The sequence below is a fragment of the Bidens hawaiensis genome, unplaced genomic scaffold (assembly GCF_021521415.1).
Source record: "Bidens hawaiensis isolate Kalapana, Puna unplaced genomic scaffold, B.hawaiensis_p1.1 tig00045421_1, whole genome shotgun sequence".
NCBI classification, from domain to species: domain Eukaryota; kingdom Viridiplantae; phylum Streptophyta; class Magnoliopsida; order Asterales; family Asteraceae; genus Bidens; species Bidens hawaiensis.
The window spans coordinates 57123-81793 of record NW_027498084.1 but is presented as its reverse complement, the minus strand read 5'-3'; the positions used below and the strand labels follow the sequence as shown (position 1 = coordinate 81793).

At 34.5% G+C, this 24671-nt stretch overlaps 1 protein-coding gene across 1 annotated transcript; it reads right to left on the bottom strand.

Moving 5' to 3' along the window:
- Nucleotides 1-15105: 15105 nt before the first annotated feature.
- Nucleotides 15106-22209, bottom strand: LOC143595661 (aspartate--tRNA ligase 2, cytoplasmic-like). Its single transcript, XM_077074627.1, has 10 exons — nt 21091-22209; nt 19404-19514; nt 19181-19294; nt 18749-19039; nt 18560-18670; nt 18407-18460; nt 17865-17944; nt 17600-17715; nt 15599-15713; nt 15106-15510 (listed from the first exon to the last, which is right to left on the bottom strand). The coding sequence occupies exons 1-10, from the start codon at nt 21586-21588 to the stop codon at nt 15384-15386; spliced, it is 1617 nt and encodes a 538-aa protein (XP_076930742.1). The 5' UTR covers nt 21589-22209; the 3' UTR covers nt 15106-15383.
- Between the last annotated feature and the right edge of the window lie 2462 nt (nt 22210-24671).

The window sequence follows — 24671 nt, the reverse complement described above, 5'->3', positions numbered from 1 at the left end:
TCTTGAGTTCTTGCAAGTATTGTACATAAGCGTCCATGGAGCCATAGCTGGGACTTTTGGTAAAGAAGGGTAGTATGGATCTTTGACCAGGCGGGCAATCACAATCGGTTGGTTCTTCCATAGGTGTTGTTTCCTCTTCAGGTTCTTCCTCAGGATCTTCTTTGGGGTCTTCTAGATCCTCTTCTAGATCCTCTTCATCCTCAGGGGTCATTTCCTCCATCAATTTCGCAGTTCGTGCAATATCGGATGTAGACGATAAGTTTCATACGGCATCATCACCCTCATCCTTGGCTTTCGAGCTGGCCCACCATAGGTGTTGGGTTGGGATTCCACAGCGTCGAAAGTAGATGTTCCGGTATGCCATCTTCTTTGGTCGGAATGGCATTGCATCCAGTCGGATTCCGGTTCCTCCTTGATTTGTTTGTTGGAGAGGAATGCATATGACAGGTGATGATTCGGTGGTTGATACGTTGGGACTTCAGATAGGTGATACTCCGGGAGGTTTGACTTATGGTACGTCAGAATGTTGGACGGATGGTATATCGGAATATCGGATTGGTGGTGCATTGGTATACTTGAGGGATGGTAGCTTGAGTGCCTTAGAGGATCATTCCTTGGTGGGTCATCGGGTATGTTGATTGGCATTTGCTCGGTACTGGGAAAGTGAACTCGTTTTGGTCGGTCAAGTGGATGATCTTGGTAAAATACGTTTTCATAATAGTCTTCACTCATGCCGTCCTTCGTTAAGGGTTCGGGGTTTTCGGCTCTCTTTGCGTTGCTTACAAAGCTTTCCATCATTTTCTTGAAAGACATCTAAGGGTGGTTTAGATTGAGGAAGGGAAAAAAGGTTATCTTATCCCTAATTATAAAGTAAACACATAATAAAAATATTTATCAAGTTTACTTGGATCGAAGCTTAGGTATTATTATTTAATACCTAGTTAGCTAAGATCGATGACTCTGATACCAACACTTGTCACACCCCAGACCATGGCCTAGGTGTGCGACACTTATGTTGGTACCACATTTATAAATAAATCAGAGTTAGTGGATTAAAAGCGGAAGTCTTATATTTATGTGGATTAAAATATTATATTTACATTCAAAAGACGGGATGTAAAACTTCCCGTTTAGTGTTTACAATTTTTTTTATGTTCCATTACAAAACCACCATTTAAGTTTTTAAAGTTTGACAAAAGATCTAAGCCATCTGATAATCTTGAGCACTTCGAGCTTCCAAACCCTAATCTTGATTACCTGCAAAATGTTTAGAAAATATGTCAGCAACATATGCTGGTGAATATGTTGACGCTAAAATATTTTCTTTTACTTGATTACCCCTCGAGACATAACTTCGGTCCGGCCCATCGTGGCTTAGGAATAATCAAGCTTATTAAACAAACACAATTATAAACTCAAGTGTTTACACAAAACACCCCAGCAAACACCGCAACATTCGAGATTACTTAGGTACCATACGTATACAAATGGTCATTCTCACTCGGACATAACTTTGGTCCGGCCCATCGTGGCGGAGGTTATAACGAAGTGTGGCGCGGTGTGCCTACCGATTTTATTACCACATATGTAAGGATCCAAACAAACGTACACGACAGTCTGAGGTCTAGCGCTTACTCTTGTTTATAACGTTTTAGAGACACATAGTCTAATGTAATTTCTTTTTATTTAATTCTTTTGACTCGATTAGACAAGTTTGTAAAGTTAGGGCGTATTCACCTTTGAATCAGCTTCAATACACTGTCCAAGGGTCTTTCTCGTTGCTATCTAGCACCTATAGTACGAGTATAACCTTTTTGTTAGTCGGATATACAATCCGGCTTAAAACCTTTAGTCTCTTTTATAATCTTTACCTCGATTATATTTTCTTCACTTTAAAACATCAGTTAAAAAGTATTCTTTATTTCTTTTCTTTTATAAATTAAAAGTCTTTCTTTTAACTTATTTATTTTTCTTTTTCTTTTATAAGATAAACCTTTTAGTAAATCTTATTTTATTTTTCTTTAAGATCCTACGTTTCTTCTTCTCTAAAAAACGTATTCTTTTATTTTCTTTATTATTTAAGAATATTCATAATTACTTAAATAATATTCTATAACAAAGAATTATATTATATAATATAATCACACACACATATATATATATATATATATATATATATATTCATATTCCTTTCTTTTCCTTTCTTTGTTATATTTTCTTTTATTTATCGAGGTATCGGGTATTTCCTCGACTTTGGGTTTTAAGCCTTGATAATTTATTATTATTTCATTCGGGCATTATGCCTACCTAGGTCGGCTTATGAAAACCCTACACAATCGAGCAGCACTTCAACGCCGCTTCATCTTCTTTATCTTCTTGATCAACCCTTCCTTTCGACACTTTTTCCTTGGCACGCAAAACGATGCACTCCAATCTTTCCCACACGTCGGCACGCTTTATGAGGCGGGTTGTCGGGATGGCAACACCTTCTTGTTGGAACTTCGTCGCTATGTGGCACAAACATCGAGTAAATGGGGCACGGAAATCGAGGAATATGGACACGTTTTACGAGGTGATCGAAGGTATGATTTATGAATCTTAGAGAGATGTTAGAGAGAGATATGTTGGTGAATTTTGGTGTGCAAAATGAGAGAGCCCGACCATGCTATTTATAGGCAATTTCAGAGGTGGCATCGCGATACGTGATGGCTTTAGGCTAGCCCGTCGTGTATCGCGACGTAGGCTGTCCTCGTCACCATTAGCTATGCCATGTGGCGGACGTGGTGCCACGTGGCGACACATAGTGCCACCGGTTGACACGTGTCACGACTGTCAGACAACGTCATCGCAATTCGCGATGACGTTGGCTCCTCGGCGATCGCGTATCGCCATGAGGCCATATATTGGGTTTGTAACCAAGCCCTTCGTGATACGCGATTGGCTTGTCTCTTGTCTCGTCGCGTATCGCTATGGAACAGAAAGACAGATTTTCATTTTAAACCTTGGAGTTTATAATTTGACATTTTTGATCATTTAACTTTTGAAACTTGGCATTTTCAACCCGAAACTTTCACGATGTTAAAAATAGCAAAGCTATGGTGGGATCTGAGGAGGGTAAGATATAGATAGCCTTATCTCTACCCCAATGGAATAGAGAAGCTGCTTCAAGTGAAACCCCGGCTCGATAGTGGTTTTGCATCAAGCCTTGGACATAAGGCATATAACACTCAACCATCGGGATCTGGCCGATTGGTGCATGGACTCTTGTCTTTCGGCTATCAGCACCACCACATGATGCCTGATTAACCTTCCGTCATTTTTAACACTATTTTTTTGAAAGTAGTAAAATAACGTCAAAGTTAGTGCAATTTCATTTTTGTTCAACCAAGAGCACACACATATATACATTATATGCACGCACCGCTAAATATACCGAGTAAAGAATGGGACAAAAATAATAAAAGGACCAAGTCAACTCTCACACACTTTCCGATACGAGTCGTCCTAATGTTCTTTCTGACCCTATGTTGAGGTCCCCCAGAGGATCAACCTCCACGCCTGCTTCCTATTGTCATTTATCAAAAATGAAACAATATAAATGTTATTAAGTAAATAAATCAAGACTACAACATCGAATTATTGTGGCACAAATCAGTTGCTAGATTAATAAAGGGTGTTATTCTTCACCTAACTTCAGCATTTGAATCCCTTCTTCAAATGTAAGTCGTACGGTCTTCTGTAAGTACTGCATACTTAATAACATCAACAAATAAACATATGTATAATATAATATCATCTACACAATTAACATATGTCACACTCCAACCTAACGGTGGTACATGTCGGGGCACAACATAATTTATATCATAGCTTAAAAGACACTAAATAATTATAGTGACAATAACTAATTAATTTATTCAAATCATCATAAGCAAGAGTTCCACAAAACAAAATATTTCAAAACATTACATCAAATTCAAAACCAACATTAATCTTTGTTTTTTCAAAATCCTAAGGTCCATTCTAAGCCTTCAACTTCAATTTATTGCAAACAACTACCTATGATATGCGTAAAAATAGTATAAATTTGTCAACAGCAATGTGTTAAGTGAGTAACCACGATTTAATATATATAATAGATAACCCAAAAATAGACAATTCCTTGCGACATTTAAATCACAACAACTAGTATAGAACACAATAAAACTTCTCATGTCCCTCTTGACACTAGATTCGGTCGTTAAGTTACTCCGACAATTTGAGTTGCAAGATATATAAAGTTTGTCATTTCCCCTTGAAACTAGATTCGGTCAAGTTACTCCGACGACGTATGATCATACTATGAGGATGAAGACGAGGATGAGATACCGACCAACCATAAAAATTGTAAACACATAGTCATTTAGCATTTAGCAACTAATCGAGCAGTATCACAACTACGCAAATATTGGAATTGTGTTTGAGTATGTACTTATGTAATTAATAATAGATAGGGTATTTGTACGCACAAAACCCCCAAAACAAAATTAGGAAAAAATGGGAGTGTCATTACTCACTTAGGATAGTAGGTGAGTTAAAGAAGATTAGAATGTGAAAATATGCTAGCCTAAAAATAGAATGTCCTAAAAATACAATATGATGAAATATATTAAAAATCGAGAACATACAAAATAAAATTACTTTAAAACGCAAATTATAGCTCCCTTTATTGAGAAAACGAGAGTTAAGCGAGCCAACGGACTTGAAAATAAAATATTCTGGAAAAATCAAGAAAATTCACCCTCGAAAACCGAGCTTAACCGAACAAGATTTATTGATTAATTCCTCCCATAACTGTAGTTTACTCCAGTTATTGAGAAAACTATAGTTAAACGAGTGTCGGTTCATTATTGACCCGAATGTCGATATGAGACCGGATTAGGGTCGGTTTGGTTCAAAATTATGAAATAAGACTAAAACATAAAAGGGTTAGAGTCTAGTTTGGGACGGTTTATGGTGAAATCAACAAGTCCCAAACTAACTTTAATATAAACCCCTAAACGGGCCGGAATGTAACTTTAACCATAAACCCTAAATCGAACTTTGATTGAGGGTTTTCGTTTAAAACACAAAAATGAACATTTTTGATGTTCAACAATTACCCGAAAATAGATGGAACAAGCAGAAACTGAAAGTCAAGGTCTTGAATACTTGAAAGTCAAACTTCATAATCTTAAGAAAATAACAACAAATGGCCTGAATTTAGAGTTAATTGTGACATTCGTCATTTTTGGTTTAAATCGTATTTGTGTTTGTATGGAAAACCTGACCCGTTTTGGTATTTTGGATCATTCGTTATTAATAAAATATTGGGTTTTATGTTCATTTATGTTACACAGTTGTTATATCAAGAAATCACCTTTTTCGGTACCTTAAAACACCTTTTTATGGCTAAAAAAGACTTAAAACAAACTTCATGGACCTAAATCGTTTTTTGTTTGTTTTGCACCTTGTTTGACCATTTAAACCAATCAAATGCATGCATAACTCTTATGGATTGCTTTTTCCACTATAAAAACAAGTCCAATGCACCCATTTGGTTTGCTCTTTCTCCTCAAAACTCTCTCAATCTAGATCTAAGTATTCATCTTTCAAACTCTTGATAGTTTGACTTCTCAAGGTTAAACTAATGCTAATATTTGTTTATAGCTAATTCTTGTTAATTAAATCTTGTTATTATAGCTTGTTTAAAACATACTTCCCTTGTTTCTTTGGCTTTCCCTTCTCCGGACATGGTCGGTTTAGGTGTATTGCTAGGCAAGGCTTCATGAAGGACTATTATAGTCCTTGTTAACACCTTAAATTATGTTTAAGCTTACTATTATTGTTTAGTTCCTAGTTATTTTAGTTTCCAAATCATTTTTATAGTTCAATGGTATTTGGGTATGTGGCAACCATCCTCGGTTTCATTCCGAGTCAAGGACCGAACCAAAACCGAAATTTTGTTTAAATATTTTATTATTAACATGTTGTATATAAAACTTGAGTATTATCATTTCTAAGTTTATTAATATGAGTTCTATGGTATTGAGTTTGTGGTAACCATCCTCGGTCTTATTCCAAGTCAAGGACCGAACCAAGACCGAACTAAACCGGGTTCACTCGCTTAAGACACACTAGTTGTGTTGTGGGCCACCAAATCTCATATTTTTCTTTAAAACTATATTATAAACTAATTTTAATTGTTTTCTCAAAATACTTGGTAAGTCGGATCCAACTTGATCTTATAGCAAGTTTGGACCGACAAGGCTTAACACTCGCTTAACGGACGTCGAGGTTCTTCCTAATAGAACTACACACTTTGTTAAGTTTCTTTTGATTTCATTGAGTTATCTCATAAAATTTTTCACTTTGGAATCTCGGCTTCGGGCTTGACCAATTATCAAGACTCGAACCGACAAATCCAAACACTCGTAAAATCTCGTCTTAGTATCTATTAACAAAGGGTCTTGCAATATCATAATTAAACCCAAATATTTACTTAACAAAGGTTAAGTAAAACAAATGAATAGAATGTCGAGACCAGATTTCAAGTAAACTTACTTTTCTGAAACCATTACTTTAATTCTTATGTATTTACACTTTAACCCTCAAACTTTAATTATTTATCTTACTTGTCACGTTATTTTACTTTAAAGCTTTTAAGACGATCTACTAAATCAAGACCCTTTTTAATCTAGGTCTTGCTCGTTGAACTTACCTTTCCATTTTATACCAAACTAATCCTTCAAGTTACTAATTTCACGTGAATACATTTCATCCCCCGTTTTCATTTATATACTTTGGGGGTAACATGCATACTTATTCAAAACAAGAATGATTTATAATACTTGATCCTCAAACCACAAACTCTAGGGTGTATGATACTTAGATTAGTTGCTCTATTGTGTGTTATATGTTTCATATGTTTTAGGTGCATGAGTGTTTATTTTGATGTTGTTGAGCCTCAATAAGTATGATCATACGCACCCCTAACTATCTTAGCCTTGTACTAGTTTAATATGGCCTCATTATCCGAGTATGTCGGTTGTTACCGATTAGAAAGGATCCTCATTTATTTATGATTTATATACCGCAATTGTTGCTTTTATTTATTGTTTCATATACGAGTTATGGATTTTGCCTCATATTATATATACTCAAAACTATGAAATTTCTCACCAACATTCGTGTTGACAAATTATATTTTATGCATTGTTACATGTTTGATTATTGGTTGATTTGAGTTTGAATGCGCTATTTTATTTGAGACCATTTATGTTATTAGAAGAATGAACAATTTAAATTCTTGCATTGGTGTTATTTTATATGAACGATGTTGTGTTACTTTTGATGATTAAATGAAGTGAATGAGTTGTTTAAATATTGTCACATAAATAATGTCTTGTGTTCTTGGGCAATCCGTTGCACCCGGTATGTTCTACCGCCTTTGGTCGGGGTGTGACATTAATCGAGGTGGGGTAAACATTGTGCAGAGGCTAGGGGCCCTTTATATAGGCTAAATTTGGCTTGAAGGATACGAAATCGTTATAACTGTGAATTAATTGGAAATGACTCAAAGATTGAGTAAAATCATCAATAATCATGAAATTAATGAAATTCTTGGATGGGAAGTTAGTGTTTAAGGTTAAAATACATGTCTAGGTTTGTGATTTACAAGATTAGGAAGGTATAATGGCGAAATGGAATCAAAATGGCATATATTGGAATGCTAACAAACCTCCCGCCGACAGTGGGTTCGTCGCGCTACGCGACGTACCAACTATGGCTCTCTTGCGTAGCGCGACGGACCGTGTTAGTAGGTCGTTAACCCCTTCGCCACGCTACGCAACGAAGAAGCTCCCACGCGTCGCATAGCGTGGCACGTTGGGAGGGAAAACTAAAGTTTCTTTTTTGAAATATTAGGCCAAAATACGTGAGTATAGAGTTCGAAAGATGGTTATACAAGTCGTGTAAACATAAAATAAAGATAAACACCATAAATACTTAACAAATGCGCGATTTTATTAATGTGAATAACACGAACAACAAACATGGGTCGGGTACATAACACAAATAGCGAAAAACTGAAATGTTACAATATAAACCGTGATAGGAAATCGGGTTTTAAATTATTTTCAAATGTTTGAAGGGCCAGTGCCTCCCAGAATCTTCTAGCTATTCCCAGCATTAATCATTCAATTTAACAAACATGCTAACAAACAGCCTTCCGACTAGATCCATCACCTGATTATAATCTGTCCATTTGAACTTATGTAATGCCCGGTTTTCAGAGCGCCTCATAACTGTTGGACTTACTTATGAACATAGTTTGAATCAAAGAAATATACTTAGCATTGCAGTGGAAATATGAACTTCCAAAATCATCATCTAGTTGTAAGTACAAAACCTTGTCTTTTAAAAACATAAAAATGTCTCGGATGCCAATTCTTTCAATTAATAGCCTCGAGTGTCTCCAACACCGCATCACTTCAGTCCATTATACGTACTTAATAACTAGGTGTGTTACCATACTTATACATTCATACCTTACTAAGTTATAAACGGTTAAATATTACTTAATCACATACTTGACCATTACGTGAGTATGCATACAAAATGGGTCTATAAACTCACCTGAATTGCTAAGTTATGAATTTAACTTCTTGAACAATTATTTACTTGGACCACTATATAATATATAAGGACTAAGAAATAAAGCTATTACATGCCTTTAAGCTACCCATTTCGCATTTATGGGAATCTCACAAAACTACCCTTCATGCAAAATGCTAGGATCACACAAAAGTCATGATCACGCAAAAATCTTGATCCCTCGAAAGTCATGATCATGCAAAATTCATGATCACGCAAAAATCTTGGATCAGTCATAAACAATACTTTTGTGTAATCCAATATTCCGTGAGATCTCTATTTCGCGTAATCTAAGATTTTGCAAAATCTCTATTTCTGCTTAACCCCTAACTTATGTAAACCCTATTTTGCTTAAAGCCCATAAAATGTGTAATCCATAGATCTAACCCCAAATTGATCAAGTTTCAAACTTTGTCAATCCTTTGGTCCCGGTCTATCATTATCCAACTTTGTAGGTCATTTTAACAACTACATATATTGTTTTATGACCAAAACATACCTTTTTATATCCAAAAACTTAGATCTAAATGCTTTAAGCTTGAAACCGGTTAGATCCTTAGCTTGGTTTGAAAAGATACACAACTTGATGATCTTGGATCTTGATCACAATTATGAAACCATTATGCTAGCTTGAATCCGAAATTCAAAGGAGGGTTTGTTTGTGTTTGTTATGGTGAAGGGATTAAGTATGGGGTATAAGGGTTTTTATACCCTTACAAGCTCATGGACCTTCCGTAAGCCCATTCATTAGTCCAAGCCCGTTCATTTTTTTATTCCTTTATTTTCTTATATTTAATTTAAGACTATCATTCTCTCGAAAGCGGAGTGTCACAATTTCCTGATATCTTAAAATTTGTCATACTATACTTTGTAGGTTACTTGACAACACCTCAAAATAATGCTCCTTAATCACCGTTTCCACATCAAGACATGTGAATTCACTCAAATGCCTGTGTATTAGAGTCTTCGGCTCTAAAAACCATGCCAACCTCAAGCACCTGTGATAGACTACACAAACTGGCATTTTGTTTATATATATTTGAATAAAATAACTTCGTTTGATGTTACGTCAATAAATTAAATAAGGTTGTGTAGTATGCAGTCTCTTAACCACTAGTTGTGGTTTTTTTATGGATCAGAGTAGTTATGGCTATATAATTAAAAAAATGAAATTTTGTTAAGGGGTTTTGTAAGTGTTTTTAGTTTGTTAATATTCTTCAACTTTTTGAAAACGAAAGCAAGTTCTTGAAAGCACTATTTTTTAGAGTTATTTCTTTAAAAAGTGTTTTTAAAAGAGGTATTTGATTTTAATAATCTCAATTATATGTAATTGGTCGATAATAATCTCAAATGAGTTTATTACCATTGATGGTTTCAAATTAAAAAAAAACATATTATTTAAAAAAAAAAACTAGTTATTTGGAGTACCCATTCGAGCTAAGTTTTACACCAATCGACTTGTATCCACATTTTCATAAAAACCCTGAAAATTCAGTTTGAAAATTCAAAAAAAAAATTAACGCCGTTAAGAAATTTTTAACGAGGGCCACTTATAGCCAATATTTTTAAATTTGAGACTATCGGTTCCGATAAACTCAGTTGAGATTATTATCGGTCAATAACATTTAGCTAAGATTATTAAAATCCAATACCCCTTTAAAAAATTCTACTTAAAACCCGGTTTCTCTTTAGAAAATGTATTTTCTTAAAGGTTTTTTTTATAATTTACAACATGTTATTAAATTAGCTTTTCTAATAAAAACGATTTTCTTTTAAACTTCAAAAAAGTGTTTTCGTTAAAAAACAAAAACAAAAAACAAACGATTATCTTTTTTTTTTTCTAATTTAACCATTTTGGAGCTTGTCTTTATCCAGCGAAAGGTTTTATCAAATACACTATATAAAAAACCTATTAAATGCATTTTAATAGGAAAAATGGTTCTCTGATAGAAAGAAGAAATTTTAATATAAACTTTTTATTTATGATGTGTTTTTAAATGAAAAAACTTTTAAAATGTACTTTTAAAAGAAAATTCGTTTAAAAACAAGAAGTTACGAAATGTAAAAGAACTTAAAACATTTAAAAAAAGACCTTTAACTTTTTCTAAAGAACATTTTTAAATTAAAAAGTTACTCCTTCATCTAATGAAAATAAGAGTGAGAACAAAAAAAAAGTTATCAAAACATTATTTTGATTAGTGCTTTTTTAAAAACAACTATTTGGTAATTATCTTTTCCATCAAAAGAGTATTTGGGAAAAAAAATTCCATACCTTCAATTTTCAAATTACTTAGATCATTTTTAACCATCTTGAGCCCTGCTTGCGGTGCGCACATATGATGTATATATGTGTGAACCTTCGGGTGGGCAAAAGTGAAATTGCACTAATTTTGACGTTATTTTACTAATCTCGTGAAAATAACGTTAAAAGTGACGGACGGTTAATCAGGCATCATGTAGTGGTGTTGATAGCTGAAAGATAAGGGTACATACACCGATCAGCCGGTGTCCCGATGATTGAGTGCTATGTGCCTTATGTCTAGGGCTTGATGCAAAACTACTATCGAGCCGGGGGTCTCACCGGAAGCAGCCTCTCTATCCCTATGGGGTAGAGGTAAGGCTGCCTACATCTTACCCTCCTCAGACCCTACCATAGCTTTACTATTGGTGGGATATACTGAGTACGATGATGATGATGATGATTTTTAACCGTCTTACATCCTCACCTTTATAATTATACTAAAAAATATTATATTTATTTCTTATGTTTAATTAAATAATATTTTTTATATTTTTATCCCTACAGTTTATCTCTTCTCTATTCACAATCAATGTCAACAAATATTAAAAAATAAATATAGGCAAACAAACTTTCCCTAAATTTCAAAAAATCACTAGTGGATAAATTGTGTTTTTTTATAATGTGATAGGTAAAACATGTTTTTTTGATGTTTTTGAACATCCTTATTTTGGATGCTCTAAATCTACACAGCCCAACATTGTATGATCTATAACATGGTCTAAGCCCAACATTGTATGATCTATAACATGGTCTATGTGTGAGAGAATGAGAAAAATAATAATGAATATAAAATCTCAGCATAACCCAAAGTTGTATGAATTACGAAATAAATTATGTTTGAAAGAATGAAGACAAAAACAATGAGACTTACCTTATGATTATATGATCGAACTCTAAAAGCAATTTACGCTGATAACGTGTTTTGAAACAAAGCCCAATTAGCAACCGGCATTCATAGTACATAAACATGAGAACATGATATATAGAGAGATAATATAGAATGGTAAATTGAAGGAGTATTTTCATTGAGTATGTAAAGATCAAATACAATAAACTCTTTGTTTATATGGTCATATATTAATACAAACTTAATGGTACTAATGGAGTTTGAATATGGATAGTCACATGACCGTATAATAAATGTTCATAACAGGTTTGAATTTGTTAGATTATTTTATTTGTTCAGTTTATATTGTAACTTGTAGTGTGAGATGAATCTACTACTCTAATAAAAGAATACTACTTTGTGTCGCTTGTCACTCTCTTAGCCATCCTCACATTTTTTAACCATTTTGTTATTAACTCAAAATAGCCTTATTCTTATGTATATATAAAGCAAGTGCTAATGTTTATTTATTTCTTTTTTTATTCTTTTAATATTTTAACATAAATTTATCCTTAAGTAATAAAATGAAGCAATTTAGCTATAGAAAAAGAACATGCCAAATGGGATTGAAGTGGTCGGAATATTGTTTTACTGTTATTTTTTAAGGATTTTCATGTATATAAAATAAAAGTCAATTAAAATACTTGCTTTCATAAAAAATTACATTATATACATTGACTACATTCTCATAAATTTGTTTATCGACATACTAACCATTTAAATTTATTCTTTTAGTTTATTTTGAAAAGCTAGAATCAAGAAGTTCTTTTCTTAGCTATCATATATATAACTAGCTATTATTCCCTGTAATACGGAGTTGTTTTATGTTATTCGTTTATAATATTCAATATATTTTTTTGGTTTTTATAATATTATTTATTGTAAGGAAGTTATTAATATACTTAGGATTTGATGATTAAAGGGTTTCACAAATAAATGAGATGTTATAACCCAATTTGAAAGTTATATGGGTTTGGTGAGACCCATGACCCGTTTTTTTTACTATAAAATTGTTTATTAATTATAAATATTATCTTAAAAAAAAGATACTAATTTTTAATATATATAGGATTTTCATATTAAAAATTAATCTCATCAAATATTTGATGAGATTAATTTTTAATATAATGAGATGAAATAACTCGTTTAAGAGATTATCTGGGTTTGGTGAGACCCACACCCGTGAAATCGGTTTAAATGCATGAGAAACCTTCATATACAAATATAGCAATCTGGTAGCTTGAGAGAATTTAAGAAGGTTTCGTTTTTATATATTTAAGATTAAGATTTAATACATAATCTTGTTTTATTATTTATGGTTGGCTTGTACTTGAAAGAACTCGTGCTTTCACACAGACAATTTATAGGTCGCTTTGTCAAGATTTACAGGCAGGCATTGACTAAAAATTTTGATTATTTATAAACTAGGGGGTGCTCGGGATTCCTTATTTTACCTCCTTATAATTTTTTATTAAGTTAATAAGTTACAACATTGTAACTTATAAAATTTTTCCTCTCACAATATAAGCAATCCCAAACACCTTATTATTTTTCAAAAAGTTTATAAGTTGGTCAGTTGGTGAAAATAAACAATCTCAAACACCCCCTATGTATATTGACCAACACAACTGCAAGGAATTTTTTTCTTATTAGTAAATATTTGCGTAGTGTTTCTTTAGTTTATAATTTTATTAACAATATATGATAATTGTGTTACCGATTGTATTTTGATTAATGTTCAAATTTCAAAATTTTCATCAATTCCCCGTGTAATACACGGGGCTCAAACTAGTATTTAGATAAAATATTTGGTGACAATTAATTCACGGATGGATCTTCTCAAGTAGTTCGACAATCACGTAACCTAAATTTTCATGTTCGGTTAAACATCACTTAACTTTGTTATTTACATTAAAATTCTCATAATAGATTTTTTTTGGTTTAAATCTTAGGTGGGCTGAGTTCCTAATAGACTAGTTAGTGTGATATATCATATATGTGGTAATCGTTAAGTGTTACGTTTGTTGGTAATATGAAAATAATTAAACCTTGAAAAGTTATGAACCAAATAAAAAATTCTATGAATTCACGAATTGAATTAAAAACCTTACATCTAAACTAAAGAAAAGCCTAAATATATCGATGGCATAACTCAAATCTGGTAAAAAAATAACTTCAATGGCACGACAAAACCCGGAAAGAGAACTCAATGGCCCAGTCCTACAATAATTTTGTTATGATAAACATCCAAACATCTATAGAATAACTTTCACGATGGTTGATTATGCTTATGCGGCTCTAACTTGTACCGAATGTCGACTCTAATCTAGGAATATTGTCATCAATAATCATTGGAATGAACTATGAATGAACTAGGGATGAGCATGGTACCGGACCGGTACCGACCGGTCCCGATCCCGAAAATCCCTAATTCTTGGTACCGGTACCGGTACCGAAATATTCGGTTCGGTACCGGGATTATACCGGTACCGGAGGTAAAAAATCGGGAAATACCGGTACCGTACCGGTACCGTACCGATCCCGAAACTTAAAACTTTGGTACCGATTCGGTACCGATTTCGCTCATCCCTGGAATGAACTATGAAAGAAAAACAAAATATGCTTGAAAAGTACACATCAGTTATATTATCAATGCGTGGCAGGTAACGTTTCGTTTTAGTTTTAATGTTTTATATTTAATGACAAAATAAAAAAGAAAATAACTACAAAGGAAACAGGCAATTAGTTGTGCATAAGTGGTGGAAATTTTTCTTACAATAAAGAAGAACAAAACGGCTTTTACAATATAAAAATAAAATAAAGCCGTAAATTACAAAATAAATACAACTAAAAAACAAGAGCACAAAAGTATATCCCATGTTCTCCTTCCACGGTAATCAAGTTCAGTCATGGTGCGCAAAACAAGCTACTGGGATAAACCGGTTCCGGATGTGGTCAACAAAATTGTAAAACTAGGATTTCAAAAGAGAGTGTTTGGGTAGGGTAGGTTTTGGTTCAAGGATCTTTTCGAGTGGAACCAGGTAAAGAACACTGGTTTGTTGATACTAGGTTTCAGGTTTGTCCTAACTTCTAAGTACCCGGTTATCTTTTTGTGTACGTCTATCCCTCCAGGCTCCGGTCAACTTTGCTGACTAAAACATTCTTTTCAAGAGTGCCGTACGTAGTCTACCCTTATGAAATAGTGCAATACTCTTATTCTTATCAGCTATTTCACATATCAAATAAACAATTTCATCACTATGAGATAAAATAGGTCACCTCAAATTTGACAAATTTTGCAGATATACTTAAAACTTTGTGTTAGACTATGCCTCGATAAGTGTATTATTCAGAGATGCAAAAACAGTAGGTTTCACCATCAAAACGACATAGCATAAACGTACAAGAGACCAATAAAAGGTTTCCGCAGTAGCCTTCTAATGCGCAAAATGGTTAAAGAAAAGGTATAGAATTATTTTGTTTTACATTAAAAGCCAAAAAAACAATATAACGCCAGCTTTCCTATGGCTCAAGCCTCCTCGGGTCACGGGGAAAGAGAGATGTTTTCCTTATGTTGTCGAGAGCGCAAAAGAGCATAACAACCCGCTCTAACCCGACTCCAAACCCACCATGTGGTGGTGCACCATACCTGTAATATTATTATCAGCAACAGCATATATAAATTACTTTCAAAAGTGTAGTGTCTTATATAAAAACTAATATACAGTAATACATACCTGAAGGAATCAATATAAGTTGAGATAGTTTTGACATCAATTCCGCATTGCGTTGCTCGTGATTCCAAAAGTTCAGGTATGTGCACACGTTGGGCCCCCGAAATTATCTCCTCTCCTGAAGAAATGACAAAAAGTAAAGTTTAAAATATATTAGACAGAATTACAAATTTTGTCCTTTAAAATAAGACGAATTACGGTTCGTGTCCTTTTCTAAGTTTCCTTGCAGGCGGTGTACTTTAAACTTTTTTTTCCTACAACTTTTGTCCTTTACGCTAACTGGGTTAGAAAAAGTCAGTTAAATGCCCTCACGTGAGACGCATGTGAGGGCATTTTTGTCTTTTCGCCTGTACCTGCAAAAAGTTTATCATCTTCTTCTTCTTCATTTTGCAACCACCACCAAACCCACCAACAACCCATTTGCAGTACACCGTTTCTATTTGACACCGTTTCTGCAGAAGCCACAGACAACCTCCAGCAACCTTCACCCCACCATTCAACCTCCAGCAACCACCACCAAACCCACCAACCTCCCCTCCCAAACCCAATTACATCTTCCAGACCAAACCAAAAACCCCAATTCCATCACCGGATCATAATAATAACTCAATCCGGAGCTTCCAATTCCGTCAACTCGCCGGAGCTTCCATCACAACTCGCCGGAGCTTCCATTTTCTCACAATCAGAGCATAATAATAACTCAATCCACCCACAAACCCACCAACACAATGGTCAACAACAAACGCAAAGCCCGACGAAAATGAATTCCACAAATCGGTTCCTTGTTCGTTGAAATTGACTTAGGGGTTTTGATTATTGGTTAATGACGATCAAAAATCATATACAAATTACCTGAAAATGTGTTGGGATGACGGCGAACGGACTCGCCGGAAAACGGTTCTTAGGTTAAGAATCACGATATCCAGAGGGAGTTTTAGAGTAATCAGAGGTTAGGAGTGGGTTTAGACGACAAGATATGGCCTACCGTTAAAGAAGATAGGTGTTACGGTCCTTTAATTTGATGTTAAAACGCGTTTGGATTGTCGCCGGGGTTTGCGTTTGTTGTTGACCATTGTGTTGGTGGGTTTGTGGGTGGATTGAGTTATTATTATGCTCTGATTGTGAGAAAATGGAAGCTCCGGCGAGTTGTGATGGAAGCTCCGGCGAGTTGATGGTGGGTTTGGTGGTGGTGGATGAGTTATCAACTAATTGAAGGTTAATTAGTGTTTAATTTAAGAAATTGTTGGTGGGTTTTTGTAATCAAGGCTTGCTGAGAAATCTTCATCACCAAGTTTTGATATTTTTAGTTGATTTAGGGGGAATTAATAATCAAGATTTGAATCTGGGCTAATTAGTGTTTATCATTTGATTGGAAGTAGTTGCTGCTGTTTCTGAGGGTTAAAGGCACGGGAGGTGTTAAAAGGAAGATCACATAACATTGACCTTATATTGACCGAAGTCGAGTTGCCATCGATTTCCGGTTTTGCCCTTCTCACCTTGATCATGGAGCATCAAGTCTGCAAAAACATTCCTGTTATAAGTACGCTTTCGGTTAATGATTTATTTTCTGTTTTTATTGTTTTAATTATGTGAAGAAATACCGATATCATTTTCTCATTCTACAGTGATGTCTGCACATGATTCAGGTGGCCGGAATTTCGGAGGTGGTGGTTCAGGTGGCCGGAATTTCGGAGGAGATGGTTCAGGTGGCCAAAAAGAAGATGATAAACTTTTTGCAGGTACAGGCGAAAAGACAAAAATGCCCTCACATGCGTCTCACGTGAGGGCATTTAACTGACTTTTTCTAACCCAGTTAGCGTAAAGGACAAAAGTTGTAGGAAAAAAAAGTTTAAAGTACACCGCCTGCAAGGAAACTTAGAAAAGGACACGAACCGTAATTCGTCTTATTTTAAAGGACAAAATTTGTAATTCTGTCAATATATTATATATTGTTAATGTTGGCGGCTAAACTTAAAAGCAAAATGTAAAAGCATTGTAGCTTGCCTCTGATGAAAACATCAAAGGAGTTGCTATAAGCCTCGTTATCGGGACATGGCATTGTGTAGAAAGGCCTGACTGCCAGAGGGTATCGGTGTAGAATATAGAACTCTGTTCCATACCTACAATCAGTTAAATATATTATTAATAAAAAATAATAATAATAATAATAACAACAACAACAACAACAATAATAATAACAAAAGCAAGTCCAGGAACAATAATAAAAATAATAATAATAAGCAAGTGTAAGTTGTAGAATTTCACGTACTTTTCCAATACTAGCTTTCCTAAAGTTCTTTCTGTTTCCGTGTTAAGGTCCCCGAGTGGATCTGCCTCGACGCCAGCATCCTATAACATCATTAATAAAAAATGAAACGATTAAGATTATATCAAACATGCAATGCAACTTGTTACCAAACACAGACGAGGTTTGTTGCTGTCTGTTTGCTTAACTTTAAAACATGAACATTTAATGAATGAAGTTTATTGTTCATGTTTGTTCGTTAAAAAATGAGTGTGTTCGTGTTTGATAGACAAACAAACAGGTAACTAAAAGCAAAAGTGAGTATCCAAATAAAAATAAATGTGAATATCCCACTGAACGTTTCACTAAATGTTCGATCCTTTTAACACACTTATTTAATGGGACAAAAGACAGTTCAAAGGGTATTGTGTCATACTGAACCGACCCGTGTTTTATAGTATTTTATAAAATAACTAGTGTTAAATATGATAAAGAAGAGAATACTATCACAATACTATCTTTTTTAACAAAGTATCCAAAAGGCTTCAAAATATCTTTTTACTAACCTTAAGCATTTGAATCCCCTCTTCAAATGTGAGACGTAAAGTCTTCCTTAAGTACTGCATATTCAATAACACCAACACAGAAACATAAGTATAATTGCATATCATATATAAAGTAATAGACCCAACATAAACAAGAGAAGAAATTTAAATTACTTTTAGAGGTTTAAAAGGATACTGCTTCCCAATAGCTTCAAGATGTTTCTGGCACTTTTCATTCAGCTTATCGAACATTTCAACAAATAAGCGGTCCACAATATCCATCACCTATACATGAATGAAATCATCAAAACTTTTGAAATCTTGCAAATAATATACTATACTTTATAAGTTACTTGTCTATACCTCAGAATAATGCTCCTTTATCTCCATTTCCACATCAAGGCCTGTGAATTCACACAAATGCCTATGTGTAAACGAGTCTTCAGCTCTGAAAACAGGACCCACAACAAAAACACGCCCAAAATCACCACAAATTGCCATCTGTTTGTGAAGCTGGGGTGACTGTGCAAGACATGCAGGCTGTTTTTTGTATTCAAGTTTAAAAACCGCGGCACCGCCTTCACTAGCGCCTACAGTTAACTTTGGAGTCCAGATCTCAACAAAATCTTCATCCAACAGAAACTGGCTAAAGAACTGCACAAAACAATAACAAGTTTGATAATTGGATCTTTACACTTACTAGAACACATAAATGATAAACAGGCATACAAAACAATATAAAAACAATGATAAATAGAAATACAAAAGCATATAAAAACAAACATGATGTCATACATTTGATACTTGACATTCAAGACGATAAATCCCTTGATTTGCTGGCGTTCGCAGGTCCAGAACCCTGTAGTTCAAACGAGTATCCTGATTGACACGAACAAGTTGTTCTCCAGCCTGCATAGCAGAAATAACCATTTGATCATATAAAATTGGGATAAGTTCTTAGTGACAGTTATATAAATCAAAATCTATCAAACACTGAGAAAGATGCACAACAATATACCTCCAAAGCCTTCTCAATTTCGACCTCACTCCTCGCCGCATCCTCAACATTTATCGGAAGCACAGATGCAGCCCTGTTTACACAATGAATCTTCCTAACTTGGACTTCAACCTGCAAATGTTGAATTACATGTTCCCTTTCAATAACACAGAATTCAAATATGAATTAAGAACATAATATAAATCAAGACACCACAACTATCAATCTATGAATATACAAATAACCAAAACCTATTAATTAGTTACAAATCTAAAAGTTAGATGTTGGTTCATCGTATAGAAAAGTAGTTAACATAAAAAACTACAAATCACCAAAACCTAATTCATAAGAGTCAGTAACAGTTACAATCATTCATATAATTCAAAAACACCACAATTATCAATCTAAAAATCTACAAATCACAAAACCTAACTTGCGGAACTCACAATCAGATTTGCACACATTTATATGAATCAAAACACCACAATTATCAATCTAAGCATCTACAAATACTGACAATCTAATTTGCAAACATCTATAAAATTCATAATAGGGGCGTGCATGAGTCGGTTCAATCAGGTTTTGTTTTTTCGGTTTAACTAACAACTACGCAGTCAATATCGCCGATAAATCACTAATGTATCGTTTTATAATTCAAATCACCATGTGTATCTAACTAACAACTACGCAGTCGATATATCACCTACTTTCCCGATATCAGTTTTCTTAGGTCTTAATTGTCAATTTCTAGTGTTTAATGTTAGTGTTTTAGGTCATAATCAGTTCCTAGCATAGTTGTCAATAGCGAATAGCGAACAAAAGCGACAAGCTACCCATACGCTACGTAGCGATATATAAATTCTGTATGAAATTACCAATATCCCACCGCGATAACCGGTATCTCAAATATCGGTCCTTGACCGACATCCAATATTTTTCAGCATTAACCACACCGCCCATAATTCAAAACATCACAATTATCAAAGTATCTCCAAATCACAAAACCTAATATGCAAAACTCTCAATCTAATTTGCAAATATTTATACAAATCAAAGCACACCACAATTATCATTTATCAGCCTAACAATCTACTAATCACCAAACCTAAAAATGCAATTTACCTGCTGAGATGCACCTTTAATTTCCTCTTGAGGAACCGTAATGATTCCTTCAATATCAACAAACAATTTTTTGTTTCAGTTCAGTTTTTTTAAGTTTGGTTTTTTCGGTTTCATGTACACCTCTACAGAAAGTAATTAACATAAGAATCTACAACTTATCAAAACCTAGCTTGCAGAACTCTCAAATCAAATTTGCAAACATTCACACAAAACAAACAATCTAAGCATCTACAGATCACTAAAACCTAATATGCAGAATTCACAATCTAACTTGCGAACATTTATATGATTCAAAAAAACACAGTTATCGATTTACACATCTACAGATCACTAAAACCACATATGCAAAATTCACAAACTAATTTGTAAACATTTATATATGCAGAATTCACAACCTAATTTGCAAGCATTTATAATTTTATATCATTTAAAACATCAAAATTATCTATCAAACAATCTACAATTCACTAAAACCTAACTTCCTAACATTTAGATCACCACAGTTATCAACCTAACAATCTACAAATCACCACGATTATCAATCAAATAACCTACAAATCACCAAAACCTACAATTAACAACATACCTGCTGAGATGCACCTTTAAGCTCCTCCGGAGGAACAGTAACGGCTCCTTCGATATCGACAAACGACTCTTTACTTATCGCAGCCGCAAACTTAACCATCCGAGCACTCACAACATCCGGAACCACCGTCAACACACATTGCACCGTATATCCTCTCTCTCTCACCATCAGAAACGCCATCTTATTCCCCACGGCACGAATCGCCTGAACTCGTCCTCGAATCAACACCGTACGGTCCTTCAATTCGTCCGTTAGAGCACTAACAGGAGTCCATACGCGACCGGAAACCTCCTTTGATTGAAGATCTGCGATCGGAACATCGCCGTAGTTAGCGGCGAGTGGATCTGGACCATCGATTGAGACGCCAGAGACTCCTGACGCGGCGGCGGTTGCCATGGCGGCTTCCTGACGGCGGCGGAGCTTTTCGGCTTTGGCGGCTTCTTTCTTTGCTGCTTTTTTGCTTAGTTCTTGTGGTGGCTGCGATTGCTCTGGTTCCATTGGAAGACGGTTAGGGTTAGGGTTTTAGTTTAATGGATGCGTGAAGGAGAACAACAGGGGGAATGGTTTAGGGTTTTGGGTGAATCGTTCTTTTGTTTCCGTGTGAGTATTATCTATTCATTTAATATTCCGTATTACCCAAGTAAACAACTCCAATTTGAATTAACCAATTAATTATAAGATAAAATTCTACTTTGATTAAAAGACTTAAAACTGTGGGTTTTATGGTTGTTAGAAATGCATTAATCAAATGATACTTGATCAAAACTATGGATTTTGTGGATGTTGGTAGTTTAAAAAAAATACATGTATTGGATCTTCATACATTATTTGGGATCTTTATTCATTTTTTGCTTATACGAGTCGTATAGGCTCTGGGTTGTGTCAGTTTGTATGAGGTTCATATGAGCTGTTGAAGACATATATAAGGCTATATATGTCGTATATGTTGCACAAAGTAGTCCCTTTCGTACACTTGTCAGTCATGTATGACATGTATTGCTTGTATATCCTTATACGGATCGTATATAACCATGGGGGTGGTGTATGAATATTGCATCTCATTCATTCAACAATATGTTATATATGTGACATTGGTTTCCTAAATTATGAGCTAGTGTTTACCCGGAACATTGTGTCGGGGTATGACGGTAAAACCTGACGGTGGTAAAACCCAAGCGTTGAGGCAGTAAGTCGACGCAAATTTGGTCTGTTTTGTTACGTTCGTTAATGTACTGAAACTAAAACAAAACACGGTGTCTATGGGAATTCAGTTGGTTTTCGCCATGTTCGTTACAGTACCGAAACTAAAACAACACAAAAACAAAATGTCTTACACCTATAAGGTGCCGCAAAGTGTCCAAAGGAGTCCTGGCGACACCAAGACTCTTATCGTTGATGTTGGTTAGAGAATTATGATACATTTCAATGTACCAACATGTTTGTTGTTGGTATCTTAATCTTTCTCTTATTACTTGGGCTTGGCTTTCTTGAATTCATGACCCTTATCCCACGCTAGAGCCGTTTATCTGTTGCATTATGGTCGCACATGTCTTAATCCGTGTGTTGATTCACAAAGTGAGAGCATAATATATGGTGATATGTTACATATATAGGCATATAGCTATATTATATTAACTTTATCATACCAAAGGGCATGTAAACTTTAAGGATAAATGTGATAACAATGGTATCAAAGTAAAAGTAAATTTAAAGATTATGTGAGGTAATGGTCAAAAATACAACATCATTATCAAAATATATATATTATTTTGGCATGTCTACACCAATGCACGTACTTACGACATCTGGATATACCACAACTTAAACGACGGGTTTTGAGTTATGTGCAATTGATGGATTTCAAGTTGGTATATTGAAAATTTCAACCCAAACACGACCTATTTATTAAATGATATCATTTTTGTTAAATAAAAATCATTAGAAAATATATTATGGTTAAATGTTCCAAGTGTTGAAATGTACGTGTATAATCTTTAGTGTAATACTACATAGATTTGTTTCTAATAATTGGTTTTATGTTTACTTTACATGTTGGACTAATTGTGTGGGCTGCTGAGGTTACGGGCTTGGAACTAAAGATTTGGACTTGGGCTTGAAGCTGTAATTGTTCATATGTTGCATTCCGAAGACTTAGCCCATGATGGCTGTTGTTATGTTGATGAGATCAAAGTGAGTAGCCAGTTTTACATGTTGTATTGGTGTTAGAAATCTGAAATAATTTTGTTGAGATTTAATCTAGGTTAAAGAGTGTTCTATTGATGTGTTATCTAAGTTCTTGATTTGATTCTGATATGTTGAAGATTTATGTGTTTGATATAAAGCTATTATAGGTTTACAAAATTTTATTTCTCCAACTACTCTTTTAATTTTAGGAGAGCCTTAGTTGTTTAAATGGCCACCCAAATCAAAGTCATATCCAAATGTGGCGAAGAAGGCTATACACATACACTACATGACTAGTTAATTACACTTAGCCATCGACGGTGGTGCGTGATGATAAAGGTGGCGGCGTATTGTGTTGTGGCCTTGTGGGCGGAGATGGTGGTGCTATACTAATGGCAGAGATGCATTATTAGGGGTAGAAAAAGGAGTGGAAATGACTATAATGTCCTCACAAGCAAAATATATTAGCTCATTTAATTAATGGCCATCTTACATCTTGCTTGGAGGAATCACAATTATGGGTGTTCAATGAGAAGAGTTGCTCGTGAGTTACTCAAGATCGACTCGCTATAAACTCAAATCAAGCCGAGCTTAAACAAACTCGAGCCTAAAAGTAACTTCATTTATTTAATGAGCTCGAGCATGAGTTTCACTTATCAAGCTTGAGTATGCTCACAAATCTAAACGAGCCTATTATTTTTTTAATGATCAAACAATTTTTTTTTAAAAAAGTAATGCAAATATGTTTTAGACCAAAAAAAACATTGGCGGTTTTTAGGGAAAGAATATAAGTGACAAGTTAAAAACAAACTAAAAATGGAGCCAATGTTTATGTTTTAGTATCAATGTATCATGGCATCTTAATTTGGTTATCCCCTTAAAGCTTTTATTAACGTACACCCCCCTCCCCTTATAACTTTTTATTAGTGAGGGTAGTGGGTTGTTTATTGATTATACCAGTTTCATACCCGATTATAAAATCATTTTTCATACCCCAGCCTTATACAGTCATTACATGCCACTCGATACTTATATGATTTATGAGTATTAGGTATGCCACTTTATAAATTACGCGGTTAAGGTTAAATTTACCATTAGGATTTCCGTTTATATAATCCAACCTTAAACCCGCCTAAAAATTAACATAATGGATAAAATCATAAAATATACAAACTTGTACGCGTAAAACTCCGTTATACACTTGGGATGGGCCTAGGCCAACCTCCCAATCCAATATTTCAGTTAGTGTACGGGTACCACAGCCCACGGATTACCCTAACGGCCTAACTAAATGTATCAAATTACACCATCTAGTTATTTTGACAAAAATCACTTGCAAGTTTAATAAAGGGTATTATAGTTTTACTACCTTTAGCATTTATATTCCTTCTTCAAAT

Bases quoted from the DNA above. Each gene is read 5' to 3' on its own strand.
- LOC143595661 (XM_077074627.1), bottom strand. From the start codon at position 21,588: ATGGAACCAGAGCAATCGCAGCCACCACAAGAACTAAGCAAAAAAGCA. The intron at 15,714-17,599 runs GCAAGCTACAAT...TCATTTCTTCAG, and splicing joins CTTTGATGTTTTCATCAGAG to GAGAGGAGATAATTTCGGGG. The intron at 15,511-15,598 runs GTATGTATTACT...ATAATATTACAG, and splicing joins ACTTATATTGATTCCTTCAG to GTATGGTGCACCACCACATG.